General features: G+C 56.2%; 1 protein-coding gene across 7 annotated transcripts in view; it reads right to left on the bottom strand.

Moving 5' to 3' along the window:
• KCNIP3 (potassium voltage-gated channel interacting protein 3) overlaps positions 1-14,153 on the bottom strand; it is a 91,934-nt gene that overhangs the window by 26,077 nt on the left and 51,704 nt on the right. For 2 of the 7 annotated variants that reach the window (XM_045006676.1, XM_045006679.1), the window contains exon 1: positions 5,087-5,679. The exons of the other annotated variants lie outside the window; for them this stretch is intronic. In XM_045006676.1, the coding sequence (XP_044862611.1) occupies positions 5,087-5,189 (103 nt within the window). In that variant the 5' untranslated portion in view covers positions 5,190-5,679. Of the gene's footprint in view, positions 1-5,086; positions 5,680-14,153 lie in introns of those variants that run through there. 7 annotated transcript variants of the gene reach the window in all.

The following is a 14,153-nucleotide window of genomic DNA, read 5'->3' as shown; positions in this document are numbered from 1 at the left end:
TCGCACACTCATCCTCCGTCCCAGTGGTTCTCACAACAGAGATCCATCCAGAGCGGCCTTTCTAACGTTACTATCACCGGGGCACTAGGTGACAGCAGTGGGTCTAGGAGACTGTTCTCTCTGCACATTGCTTGCTCCTGCAGTCCAGCCCAATCAACCCTGGTAATACCCTGTCCTGCTTTCTTCTATTTGTAACCATTTGGTATTGATGTAACATGCATCGGACTGTATCAGCTACTGGAACAGGGGCGGGCAAACTTTTTGGCCTGAGGGCCGCATCTGGTTTCGGAAACTGTATGGAGGGCGGGTTTGGGGAGGGGGTCGTGGCTCAGCCCTCACCTCCTATCTGCCCTCCCCCGGAATCCTGCCCCATCCAACCCCCCTGTTCCTGACACCCTCCTCCCCCGGGACCCCTGCCCCATCCACATACCCCTGCTCCCTGTCCCCTGACCACCACCGGATCCCCGCCGCCCCATACAACCCCTCCTCTCATTCCTGACAGCCCCTCCGGGACCCCTGCCCCATCCAACCACCCCTTATCCCTGTCCCTTGACTGCCCCCGGAACCCCTGCCCCTGACTGTCCCCTGCCACCCCATCCAACCCCCCCTCCTTCCCGACTGACCCCCAGGACCCCTGCCCCCATTAAACCCCTATTCCCCCGACCCCTATCCACGCCCCCGCCCCCTGACCACCACACCGAACTCCCCTGCCCTCTAACCAACCCCCAATGCTCCATGCCCTCTTACCGCGCTACCTGGAGCATTGGTGGCTGGCGGTGCTGGAGCCGGGCCATGCCACCGCCACCACGCAGCACAGAGCACCGGGGCAGGCCCGGCTCTGCAGCTGTATTGCCCCAGGAGCTCACAGCCCCACTGCCCAGAGCACTGAGGCTGCGGAGGAGGGAGGACAGCAGGGGAGAGGCAAGGGGCGAGCCTCCCGGGCCAGGAGCTCAGGGGCTGGGCAGGATGGTCCATATCCGGCCCGCGGGCCGTAGTTTGCCCACCCCTGTACTGGAACATGGACCCTTATGGGTAATCACAGACACCTCAAGCAGAATCTTCCAAACCCAGTACTCTTGTGCAATTCAAAACCGATATAAGGAAATTTTTTCCTCACAGCACATAATTAGACTGTGGAACTCACTGCCACCAGATGTTTTGGATGGGCTATAAACCCTCATGCTTCAGGATTTAAGCCAATCGCTAGTAATTAGGGGTCAGCAGGAGACACGCCTAGGGGACTAATTAATCCACTGCAAGGTTTTTTGCCCCTCCCCCTGAAGCAGATGGTACTGGCCACTATCAGAAAAACTGGACTGGATTAGATGGACCTTGAGTCTGATCCAATAGAGCAGTTCCTATAGGCCTAGCAGATTTGGGTTCTGTTCGGTGGTCAGACCTTCTCCAGCTCACTTCATCTCCGTCCCAGGGAGCTAATGATATGATATTTCCCCAGCTCCCAGAGTGCAGTGAGGGTTAATTCACAAAGTCCCTGATTCAGCTAAACACAGCTCATTGGCTTCAGTGGAATTTAAGCATGTCCGTGAGTGTATTGCTGAATCAGGGGCTTCAGTACTTTGAGCTTATCACATTCTCAGAGACCCGGTCCACATCAAAAGCTCCAACCCAAATCATCCCAGACTTTGGGGAAGTTGAATTCTGGGTCAAAATTTCACAGCTCAGTCCTACTTCTGTCTCTGTCACTGTCATGGCTACCAAGACTAAAGCTCAATTTGCAATCGGCCAAACCCAGAGCTCCTCGCTCAGGCTCACGGGAACAAATGGGAGTTTGGATTCCAGGCAGTTTTAAAGGGATACGCATTTCAACTCCCGAGACAGAGCAGACGGTGGAACTCATTGCCACAGGATTATTGTTGAAGCCAAGAATTTAGGATCAAAGAGGGGCCAGCCATTTCTATGAATAACAAGAATAGCCACGGTTTGAGTAGTTAGTGCGGACAGAGTTTTGGAGGGGACCTAACACCTCATGCTTAAAGCCAATCACTGACATGTAGGGATTTGGAGGAAACCTTCATAGTGATCATCACAGCCTACCACAGGGTTTCTCCTTCCATTGTATGAGGCGTCTGGTTCTGGCCACTGTCACAGACAGGATGGGCCATGGATCTGATCCTATATCTCTAAAACACTATCCCCAGCCAATGTGACAAACACGCCATGGCTCGCAATACTGTTACTTTAGTGCCGGGTGGCTAGTACTGCAGGGGAAAGGCCGTGAAGGGCTTGTTCCCTTTGAAACATCAGGACTGGACAGCAAACCACTCTGCTAGGATGAGCAGCTACAAGATGTTCTTAGCAGCAGAAGTCACCGTGGTATTTTGCAGCATGGTAACACACACACCTACAGAGCCAAATTCAGCTCTGTGGTAACTCTGCCTTCCACAGAATTGCACCCGGGATCCATTTCCATCCGCTATGTCTTTGGTTAGCGTGGTCCAACAGAATCATAGAATCATAGAATATCAGGGTTGGAAGGGACCTCAGGAGGTATCTAGTCCAACCCTCTGCTCAAAGCAGGACCAATCCCCAGAATGGTCCCTTCCCAGCTGAAGCTCTCCCATTTACTCTCCTTGTCTCCCATCAGCCACAGCCCGGGGCACTTTTTCAACAGATGGTGCAAATTCAGCCTCCCCGGACAGAATCAAGGCGACGCTCATGCAGCAGCAATCTCAATAGGGGAGTCAAAGACCTAATGCAACCTGCATTCCCTCTGCTCAGATGCTGGGGTGAGCTAATGCTTCCCAGCTGAGCAGATTGGTCTTTCTGCCTCTGAACAGCGCAAATATTAAGCATGCAATTAATAAATAATGCCACGCTACAATCTCCAGTAATGGAGTCCCACGATGGGCTCAGAGCTGAGTCAGGGGCCTACGTCACATTCTCAGTCAATGGGAACTAACCCGCTCCACAGAGAGCCTGAAATTCCATGTCCACCCTCACCCCTTCCTGGGCTTCCTCTGACCCTGCTCCACCACTGCACCTCCACCGTGACCTGGGGGAAAACGCCCACTACTGGCAGGAGAGGGGAACACCGCCACCACTCACTTCTCCAGCACCCTCTTGCTCTTCTTCCCACCATATGGAGGGGTCAGAAGTCAGTGGAGCTCCCCCCCCACCCCCAGTTCCACCAGCTGAGGATCTGGCCCTGGGAGTTTTATTTGGTGGGGGGGGGGAGTGGCAAGGTCTTTAAAATTCAGCCTACTTATCACTGTAATCAAAGAGCCAGGGCCACCGCACGAGATTCCCCTAGAGCAAGGTCAGAGCACGGCTGGGACATGACGTGGCCACCGTGCGCCTTTTAAAAATAGGACAAAGCAGCAGCGGCACAAGCGACCCGGGGAGCTGCCAACTCAGCAGGGGGCTGATCTCACTCAGGGTCCTGCTGCTGCCGGGGCGGAGAAGGGGGTTAGGGCGGGCGGGCGAGGTGCTGTATCTTTCAAAGAAGCTTTGGGGTTAGTGAGCATCTGCTTTCCTCTTCCTCCTCCCCACCCGGGCTGGGCTTGTGCCATGGAAATGGTGCAGAGGGAAGACGGCAGGGGTAGCGCCGGAGCTGCAGAAGAAGTGCCCTTGAGGGGTCGGATCCAGTTTCTTGATTTAAGAGTCAAACAAGCAGGTTTCGCTCCTTGGTTAATATTTCATTGGGGCCACGTGACGCCGAGATGGCTGTGTGGTTACTGAGACGCCTGGCTCTGCACTTTGCAGCGGAGGGGGCGGACGTGGAACTACAGAAAGGACCGTCCCGGGGTTGGCAGGGGAGATTGGGTTTGGAAGTGGGGACTCCCAGCCAAGCAGCGAGAGACCCTCCCTGGGGAATGCTTCCCCTGTCACTAGTGCACCAGCGTTCACAAGTCACGTGCATGTGCATCCCACTGGTGAGTGAGCATTACAGGCCCGCCTCCCCCCGTGCCCAACTCACAGAGGATATGAACCTGTTATAGACCCTGTTAAGGAGCCTTGCTGTTTAGCTCAAACTCCAGCGGCTCCTGCTTTTCACTCTGGAATTCCCTGGTTCAATCCCCAGCCAAGCCGGTGGCCATTGCATGTGTCCATGACATCTCCTCCTGGGGTAAGGAACATGGGACTGCTCAGGAAACAAGTTCCCACTCATCCCAGGTGTGATCCTGAGGGACTTGCACCCAGAGAGAATTTGGCATCCCAAAATATGCATGGGGTTTTGATAGGACTTTGCTGGAAGTTTGCCTGCCTGGAGCACGCAGGAGGAGTCAGAAAGGGAATGGAAGTGTTGAATTTCTGGCCCCTCCAGGTCAGCTTTAGGCTGTTATCACACTGGGCACAAGCGAGAGGAGCATTCGTGCACTGAGGGTGGGGGTATTCAGGCCTGCGTGGAGAGTAGCAGCTCTTCCCCCTTCATTTCCAGATCAGGGCCTTTCTTTGGGTGGGCAAAGGGGGCCCTGAATGTGCCTTCATAGCCTGGTGTGGGTGCCGAGAGCACCTCAGTCAGCAGGAAATTCATGCCCGAGGGGCAGGGCTCCTTTGCAGGAGACTCGCCAGGCATTTCCAGCCAGGGAGAAAAGGATGCTCGGCCCCAGCAGGGCAACCACACAGACTCCTAGTGGAGCCGGGGGCAGCTCAGGGTAGAATTTCCCCTTATCAAACCCCCCCGCTACACACACACACATTGCCCTGAAGTCCCACTGGAGCTAGGGCCCTCAGCTCTCTCAGCTGTAGTGAAAATCTTCCCTCCCACCAGCATGGCCTGGAGAGGCCACAGAATAGAGAGACGCTTGGGGGAAAGACAGGCTGTTCCCCTGAAAAAACATGGCCCAGACTCTGGGGAAAAGGCCGGTCTCATCTGTACCCCGTCCCTCTCCACCGCCTTGGGGAACAGCACTAGGAAGGAGTTGGTGGCCACTGTCGCTGGATGGTGCTAGACTGAGGGGAGAGCTGTCCTTACCCAGGGCATGGGGTTTAGAAGGACTCAGGGGAGGGGATATTGGGTGCTTGGCTCCAGGAGTAGGGAGAAGGAGAAGCTGGACTGACCCAGGTAGCGGGGTCGGGATGGGGGTGGATCCAGGCTGCCCGGAAATGTACGGTCGGTAGTTACCTTCCATGGACATGGGCTCCAGGATCCCGAACTGTTTGAGGACTGCGATGAAAAGCATAATGACCACGGCCATGGCACAGAGTTCCATCCCCTGGATGCCCATGGCCAGCCAGCGTCCCGCGACGGGCAGCGCAGCACCGGGGGCATGCGACTCACGCCCCCCGGGGCCAGCTCAGCTGGGCCAGCGCCCGGAACCAGAACTGAGGAGCCAGGGAGCAGCCGTGCAGCAGAAAAGAGCCCGTGGTTCCCCCCCACCACCAGCACCTCGGCAGCCTCACATCTCCGAGTCCTGGCTGGAGACAGATTGATGAGTAATCTCCTTTGGCTTCCCCCGCGGGGATGGGAAGAGGGGAGATGGGAGCGGTGCCGTTGCCGCCTTGGTAAAGCCTTGAGCGTGAAGGAAGAAAGAAATCAAACTTTCCGAACTTGGCTGGGCAAACTTTCCTAGCAGCAGAATCCCAGCACGACCAGCTCCTGCCAGGGGCCCATGTCGCTTGGCTGCTGCAAACTCCCGTCGCTCTGGTGAGTCTCTGATCGACTCAGCGCTCCGTCAGACCGGGAGGCTGGCTCGCACGGCAGGGTCAGCTGGAGGTTCTGAGGGGCTCCCCCGTGCCTGGTGATGATGCACTGACAGATGGAGCATCTGCCCGGCGCCTCCATCTCGCCTCTCCGCAATGCCATTGGCTGGAGGGTGGCTATAAAATTCCACACACTGCCCTCCCCCCCCCCCCCCCGGGCACACTCACACCCTGAGACCTCGGAAAGGGGGAGGAGGCTGGAGCGGGGCTGGCTGGGTGTCTCTCGTGGCGGGGCGGCATTGATCCAGACGAGAGAAGCGCCGGGCCCCAGCTGCGTCTCCGAGCGACAAGCGGTGCCGGCGGTTGCAGACAAGCCGTTTAGTTGGTTTGTTTGTGTGGAAGCCGCGGCATGTGAGGGCGGCTTGGGAAGCCAGGGTGGAAAGGTGACTCTGCAGTGCTGACACCCTGAGCTCACCGACCTGGGGTAAAGCAGAAACAACTCCCCGGGGGCCAAGGGAGCAACGCTGGAGAAAGGAAGAGCAGAATCCAGGCGGGCACCAGCAGTGGGTTAAAAGCGATCGGGTGCACACAGCACAAATAAACCCTGGGGATGCAGGAAGCATCCCAGCCGATTCCTCCCCGCTGCAATACAGTCATGGGGCCCCACTCTCCCTGGGTATAAATGCGGGAGCTTCACGGACTCCACTGGAGTTCTGCCCATTTGCACCAGCTGAGGATCTGGCCCCTGACCTCTTAAAATCTCCCATGCCCTGCAGTGGAGTTCCTACCTTGCAGGGGAACGTTATTCACCAACTGCGAGCTTCTGGAAGACTGACAAATCACTTGCTCTCTCTGCCTGGATTTTAAGGCTGCAGGACTGTACTTCTGCCAGGCCACACCCTACTATTCCACAAACCCAGGAGATAAAACACTCCTAATGTCACACGACGGAGCGCAGTGGGTCTGTCTAGGAGATGGACCCTGGGACATGCTCAGTATTGCACACACACGCCTGCATGCAGGTTGTCCAGATATTCATTAGCTGATGTAGGGGCCCAGACAAATCTGCTAGCCTGTGGCACTGTATAAAACATGCAAAGAGCTTGAATGCTGCATGCACATATGCCCATGTGCCACGTATGTTCACACGTGCTGCTGGAGACAAGGCCAGACAGTGTAATAGGAACCCTCGTGGGACGACAAGGGGAATGGCAGCTTAGCAAGAGGTAAAGGCTAGCGGCCCCAGGGGCATTAGCAGGGAGCTGGGTGGCACGTGAGGGGCCAGGAATCCTCAGGTGCTGCGCTGTGCCAGCTGCACGTCTTTAAATATGGTAAGAGACAGTCAATTCTAGCTGGCGCATTTAGGGGAACTACGGTAAGACAGCCAGGTCAGCAATCCCTAAAGCACACACCTGCTTCACAGTTTGCACTGCAGTGGGCCAGATTCCGTCCCCCCTTGTGTGACTGGTATTGACTTCAATGGGTCTGTGCGGGCCGAACGGAAACCCACCGTGGTTTTTGCAAGGGAAGCCAATCTCCTGATTTGTGGGAGAGGGGCCTGACTGATGAGTTTTGAGCCCTCGGGTTTGGCCCTGCTTCGTCCTACTGCAGGAAGTGAGGCCACCCCAGGTCTCCTTGCGTATTGGGGCGGTGGCTACGCCCTCGGCTCAGCTCTAGGCACTGCGGGACACGTTCTCCTCCTTGTGCCCAGCTCACTGAGTACCTAGATCTTTTTGCACACCGAGACATTCACCTGCGCGTGGAGAGGCACGGAATTTCTGTGACACGCTGCGTACCCATCCATATAGATGGTCAGGCTGCGGGTTTATGAACCTGTCAGAATTATAACCCCACCCACTAACTCCAGTGGGAAATCAGCAAGATTATGACCTCATGTGTCTTGACTCCGCTTGGGACACGAATGATCTAGCAAAAGTGTTTGTCCCAGGGTATCATTGTCCCAGTCCTCCCCTCCCTACAGGGCTGCACAGTGTTCTGCATCCTCCACCCCAGAGGTGGCTGCATTTCAGTCACTCTGCACAGATCTATAGATTACACATACATGCACTTTATAAGATGGGACACTAGGAAGAAGTGACCAGATCAGACACAAGGTCCATCTAATCCTGTATACGCCCCCGTCAGATGTTTCAGAAGAATCTGTATAATCTTCGTAACACAGAACCATGCAATAATTCTTGCACAGAAGACAGATTCTTCCAATCCCCAGCCCCAGCTGGTTAATATCCCTCATGCATTTTTAGCATGTAGCTGTTTTTAAAAAAATCATTTAGGCCCTGATTCCTCCCAGTACTCAAGTAAGCAAATAAGCTGCATTGAAATCAATGACACACACACATGCTTAAAACTAGGCTGAATCAAGGCCAGAAACAATTAACCCCTTTTTGACCTCTTTCCCTCTGACATCCACCAGCAATGAGTTCCACAGGTTAATTACACGAGGCAGGAAAAAATCCTTTATCAGTTTGTCTTCTAATTTGGTCAGGTCCTTGTGTTGGGAAGGAAGGCAAATAAGAGTGCCTGACTGACCTTCTCTAAACCATTCATTATTTTATATTTGTCTATCGTGTCATCCCTTATTCATCTCCCATCTAAGCTAAATAGTCCTTTCCCATCCCACAGCGTGAGAGCTGCAAACTGCAAATTATTGTTATTGCAGTGAGAAAGCAGCTGAGCTCTCAACACGCACACTCCGTGGCTGGGTATTCACCCTAGTCCTCCACATCCCTCCTCCCGGGAAATCCACTTGCAAAGGACAAAAGCCCGGAGCAATTCCCCATGAACACAGCGCTATAAACAAGACATTGATCCCTGTTTTCTCATTGTAAAATATTAAAGATGTTTAAATGGATAAAAGCGCCAGCCTCCAATCCTCTCCAAGCCCGTCTGCATTAGCAGCTGCAGCAGCCAATTGGTTTAATGGATGGGGCTTGGAGTTGCTCCCCCAAAAATCTTGCCAGCTGGGGACTGCCAGCCAGTTTGGGGTTCGGGTCCCTGTTTTTCTGCTGAGACCGAAATTTTGACTTAGAATCTTTGTCAGAGGCTGGTATTGGGGGAGGTTTGTTTGCAGCTGTCGGAACAGGATGGGAGATGCAACCAGTAACGTATAGGAGAGCAAAGAGGACAGATTCTCACTTATGCTAAGGTTTCCTGACAGCAGGCAGCTTTCTGGGAACACTGCTGTGCAGGGGACTTCCTGGCTGGTGTTAGGGGCTCCCCACCTGCCCTGCTCCCAGTCCCCAGTGTGGCCAGAATGCCCCAACAGAAGGGCCCTGAGAAGCAGAATGCAAGTTAGAGCTGCCTGGTGGCTGCTCTAAATTATGCTGAAGGCCAGGCGGGGCTCTGAATAGCCTCAAAACATGGGAAGGCCAAAAGTGGCTAAAAGCCACTCCCCATTCCCTCCCTCCCTGCCCCAAGCACAGGAATGGAGTAAGAGAGAATCAGGCCCATAAGCTCTGGGCCAGGGCACCAGGAAGCATATTGCTTAGCGAGGCAGTGGTAATTGCTGTCCCTCAGCTGCAAGGCCATCAGACTTCAGGCTTCCCACGTGGGGAGGGGTCATTTGGGTGCCAAAGCCCCTCATGGACATAGCTTTAGCGAGAAGCACACTGCAGCCAGGACCGATGTAGCAGTGTGGCTGAGGACAAGTGATGCTCTTTGCAAGAGGGAATGTTTGCTCCTGCCGGGAGGCTGCTCCTCCCCATCTCCCACCAGCGCTGGGCAAAGGGACACTTTAGCCAAGTGCTGATGGTGCAAAGCTCCCAGTGCACAAGCTAGATGGAGCTGGGGGAGGGGGGGTCAATTTCCTTGGGGTCTCTCACCTCCCTCACCATTCAGTTCCCCTCTGCCAGTGGCTGCAGTGAGCAGCTGGGGAGAGGAAATGCAGGTGAAGAACAGCAGAACCTAGGTTTAGTGCAACATACCCTTGTCTCCGGCAGGCAGAGCTGGAGCCATGGGAGGAGGCCAGCAGGATTAGCTGGAGAATGATGGATGGGGGGAGGACATGGCATAGGTCTGCAGCAAGGGGAAGGGGGCCAGGGTCTGGGATACAGAGGCATGAAGCCGCCTGCAAAATAATCCTCCTGGATCCCTTCCAAAGGCAGCTGCCAAGAGCTTTACGGAGGGTGTGGTGTGGGGCGGGCAAAGCTGAGCCCCAGAGGTGGTTGGGAAGATGGGGGAGAGTGCTCTGGATTGGGACTGGGGAGGCGATAAAGAACCGCTAGGGCCAGAAGCCCCTGGAGAGAGATGGAGAGGGCAGGGGCAGAGAGCATGATCCCAGGGCCTAGGCCCTGGGGGAACCAGCGCTCTGTAGGCACGGCCGCTGGATCAGCCAGTGGTGGGAGCGCTTTGGTGGTTTCATTAGGAAGCGTGGGAAGGGGGAAAAGCCATTGTGGAGAGATGGACTCTCGCATTCACTCCTGCACTCCTTCCCATGCCACAAGCTGCTGGCAAAGCCCCAAGCCGCGGCACACCCCGCCTCCGGGACCAGCAGCCAGGCCAGAGTCCATCAGGCACTTCCCTGCTGCTGTGTTCCCAGCTCTCGCCCTCCCTCTAACCGGCGGGACAGACCCCACGGGAACTCTTCGCAGCTTCTCCGCTGGACGCTCCCCTCCCCATCCCAAGGGCCCCATGACCCAAGCAGGTCATTAAAGGAAACTTCCCAGGTCATTAAAGGAAACTTCATTAAAGGAAATCTACACTGCAAAGAGAAACCCGCGGCCCTGCGGCTCAGAGCCCAGGGCAGGTGACTCAGGCTGTGGGGCCAAAAAGAGCCGTGGTGCCGCTGGCTGGAGCTCAGGCTCTGAAACGTAGCCGGGAGAGGGTCTTGCTACAGAGGGAGGCAGAGGGAATGCCCCCCCCCCAAAAAAAACAAACAAACGCCAGCAGAGAAGCAGGGTCTGGGATCATAGGTTCAAATCCAGGCAGTGTCCTCTTCTTCCTTCCCTGGGGGGATAAATGGTCCCAGCTGCCAGCGTGAGCCTTTCAGTGGAGACCAGGTGCTCCTGCTGGCTGTGTGTGGATGCTAAATACCTCCCTGTACCTCTCCTAAGAGTTGGGGTTTACTCCAGCAGCCTTGGCCAAAATCCCCCTTGCCTGCTGCATCTCTCGTACCCTGGCTGCTGCCCTCCGGCCCAGAAGCGGCTGCATTTCAGCAGTATTATAGAGCTAGAGGCAGCAAAGCACCTTGGGACAAGGAGTCAGAAAAATGCAAGGTGATCCGGCAGATAGAGCACTGGGCTGGGACTCGGGAAATCTAGTTCTATTCCAAGCTCCGCCTCTGGCCTGCTGGGTGACCTTTGGGCAAGTCACTGCTGCACCTCCCTGTGCTTCTTCACTCCTCTCCTCCCCCGGCATCTGGTCTATTTAGACCGTAACTTCCTTGAGGCAGAGACTGTCTATCACTACGTGTTTATACAGACCCTTGCACAATGGGACCCGATCGCTAACCACTGCCGTAACGCACATAGAACAGATGATTCACATTCTACTTTAGGCTCCACACTGGGTTCTCAAGTCCCTGGACTCCTTACGTTCCCGACTGCCAGTACCAAGGGGGAAGGTGTCAGCAAAGGTAAGAAAAGCCCTCAACACTAACCTCTTGGCTTTTGCAGTGAGTAGGAGGACCAGGTCTGGCTCAGCTAGACACCCAACCCAGCCTCCACCTAAAGGTGATCGGGGACTGGGACACTAGCATCACCACTCCTGTGTGCGCCAAGTAGGGTGACCAGATGTCCTGATTTTATAGGGACAGTCCCGATTTTGGGGTCTTTTTCTTATATAGGATCCTCTTTCCCGCCACCCCAATCCCGATTTTTCACACTTGCTGCCTGGTCATCCTAGTGCCAAAGGCACGTGAGTGTGGAGTGGGGGCAGACAGAGCCTTGGGCTGCTAATAAGCCAGCACTCCTGTCTTCCCCCTTATGGCCATGCTGGCTGGGCCCTGCTAAATAGGAAACCTCCACCCACTATTCCCCCAGCCCGGGGATTCTCTAGCACCTGGTCCTCTCCTCACTGGTCAAGGGGAGGGATGGGTCCAGGATGGAACCACTGCTCGAGCCCTTTCCCAGGCCCAGTCCTGGATGCATCATGCACGTGACCTGCCCCTGCGAGGATCCGGGGGAGGTTTGCACACTAAGTGGAGGCTGTGACAGCTGGGATTGCTCCCCACCCGCAGCTGAACAGCTTCGCAGCAGGCCCCAGATTTGCTTACATCAGCCCCGCTTAAGTGTCCTCCACTCAGGCCTCCGCTCCCTAAGGAATCCCTCCCCTTCACTCCTCAGAGAAGCCAAGAGGCTGGATTTTGCCTGATCCCAGACTCAGCTCACCCAATCTGCCACAGCCTGGAAAAGCCGGAGGGAATCTCCGAGGTGAAGGGGGGATTCTCAGGAGCTCCCCCCTCCTTTAACACTGCAGAGCCCCCGGCAATCAAGCTACCATCTGCTCCTCGCCACGTGAGAAGCTGGAGACGGGGCTGCGGGGAAGGATGCGCACTGATGGATAGGCCATTAAAAAGCTTGGCGGTTCAGTCTGGATGAGCCGTGAAGGACTCAAATGATTAGCTGAACCGGATCCAAAAACTTTCTCATTCTCTGCCTGTGCACCTGCCCTTCTCTCATTCACCTTCCTCCTCACCTAACAGCCTTCTCTGGATCCCTGCCCCCGTACCTCGGCGAGAACTCCACCAGAAATTCTCTTCCCCTCTCCTCTACCAGTCCTTGGGGACCCCTGCATTGCTGCTCCAGCCAAGTTGCAATGACTCGCCTCTTGGCCACCGCTGGGGACCCAGCCCAGGACCAACAGAGCTAAGAACATCAGCTGCAAAGGAACCACCTCCCCTAGCTGATCGCTGTAGCAGGCTCTTGTCCTCAGCGGCTTGGGCACAGAGGGGGCTGACACATGATGCACAATGAGCGGTGGGCACAACCCTTTCCTGGCACACACAGTTCCCTGTAATGAACCCGGGTTACAGCCAACTGCAGCGGGCTAATAGGACACAGTCTAGGGCAGGGGTGGCTAACCTGGGGCTCCCGAGCCACATGTGGCTCTTCAGAAGTTAACATGCGGCTCCTTGTCTAGGCACCGACTCCTGGGCTGGAGCTACAGGTGCCACCTTTCCAATGTGCTGGGGGTACCCACTGCTCAACCCCTGGCTCTGCCATGGGCCCTGCCCCCTCCACCCCTTCCCGCCATAGGCGCCAACTTTCCCCAGTGCCGGTGGGTGCTCGTGCCCCACCGCCTCTGGCCCCACCCCAACTCCACCCTTTCCCTGCCCCGCCCCCATTCCAACCCCTTCCCCAAAGACCCCGCCCCAACCCTGCCCCCTCCCTGCCCCTATTGGACTCCTTCCCCAAATCCCCACCCTGACCCTGCCTCTTCCCCGAGTGCACTGCGTTCCCCCTCCTCCCTCCCAGCCACGTGAAACAGCTGTTTCGCGGCGCAAGCGCTGGGAGGGAAGGGGAGAAGCAGGACTTGGCGGCGCACTCAGGGGAGGAGGCAGAGGCGGAGTGGAGGTGGGGGGGGAGCTGGGGTTGGGGGGAGCTGCCGGTGGGTGCTAAGCACCCACCAATTTTCCCCTGTGGGTGCGCCAGCCCCGGAGCACCCATGGAGTCGGCACCTATGCTTCTCACCCCCTCCCCGGAGCCTGCCATGCTCTCACTCCTCCTCCTCCCCCTCTGAGCCTCCTGCACACCATGAAACAGCTGATCAGGAGGTGCATGGAGGGAGGGGGAGGCACTGATTGGCGGGGCTGCCAGTGGGTGGGAGGTGCTGGGAGGCAGAGCAGCTTATAGGGGGCTGCTGACGTATTACTGTGGCTCTTTGGCAAGGTATATTCTGGCTCCTTCTCAGGCTCAGGTTGGCCACCCCTGGTCTAGGGAAAGCTAAGAAGGGAGATGCCACTGAGTCAATGCGTGACCAGTTTCCCCTGCAAACAGGGATGATGCAGTAGGCCTGGCAGATACAGGCGGATATCCTGAGTGGATAAGGCCTTGGGGGCTTCCCCAACAGATGGAACTGTCACGCCGCACATACAGTGTTGTGAAACTTTGGGAATTCCTGTTTGCAACATGCTTTGAGATCCTCCGAGGAAGGGAGCTTAGGGCAGAAGCACTGTGTGCAGGAAGGCAGGTCACAGTGCAGTCTGCATCATCCTCAGCGCGCTCTGCATTCTGCTCTGCAGGACAGCCAGGCATGTGCTGCAGCAGGGGCTGGACTCTGGCTCCCTGGGCTATCACAGAGGCTGGGCATGCTGCAGCCAGCAGAGCTGATAGGGGGGCTAATCTGGAAGTATTCATAGGGCCCCCGTCAGGTCTTCCTTGTCCAGAGAAAGGTCACTGCAGCTCTGGGAGCTTGGGGAACAGGGCGGGCAGACCAGAGCTAGACAAAAAGTGTGGCAGGAGGGAGATTCCCCCCTGCCCTCGACCCCAGTCCCCAGGCCATATATGCTGCTCCAGCAATTTACGAGCGGCTGTGCGGCACTACAACTGGCCAGGGACAATCCCCCAGGGTCAGAGCAGAGTAAAGTGCCA

This window comes from Mauremys mutica, chromosome 2 (genome assembly GCF_020497125.1).
Source record: "Mauremys mutica isolate MM-2020 ecotype Southern chromosome 2, ASM2049712v1, whole genome shotgun sequence".
Lineage (NCBI taxonomy): Eukaryota > Metazoa > Chordata > Testudines > Geoemydidae > Mauremys > Mauremys mutica.
Note: the sequence above shows the minus strand (reverse complement) of the source record. Positions and strands in the feature narration are given on the sequence as shown.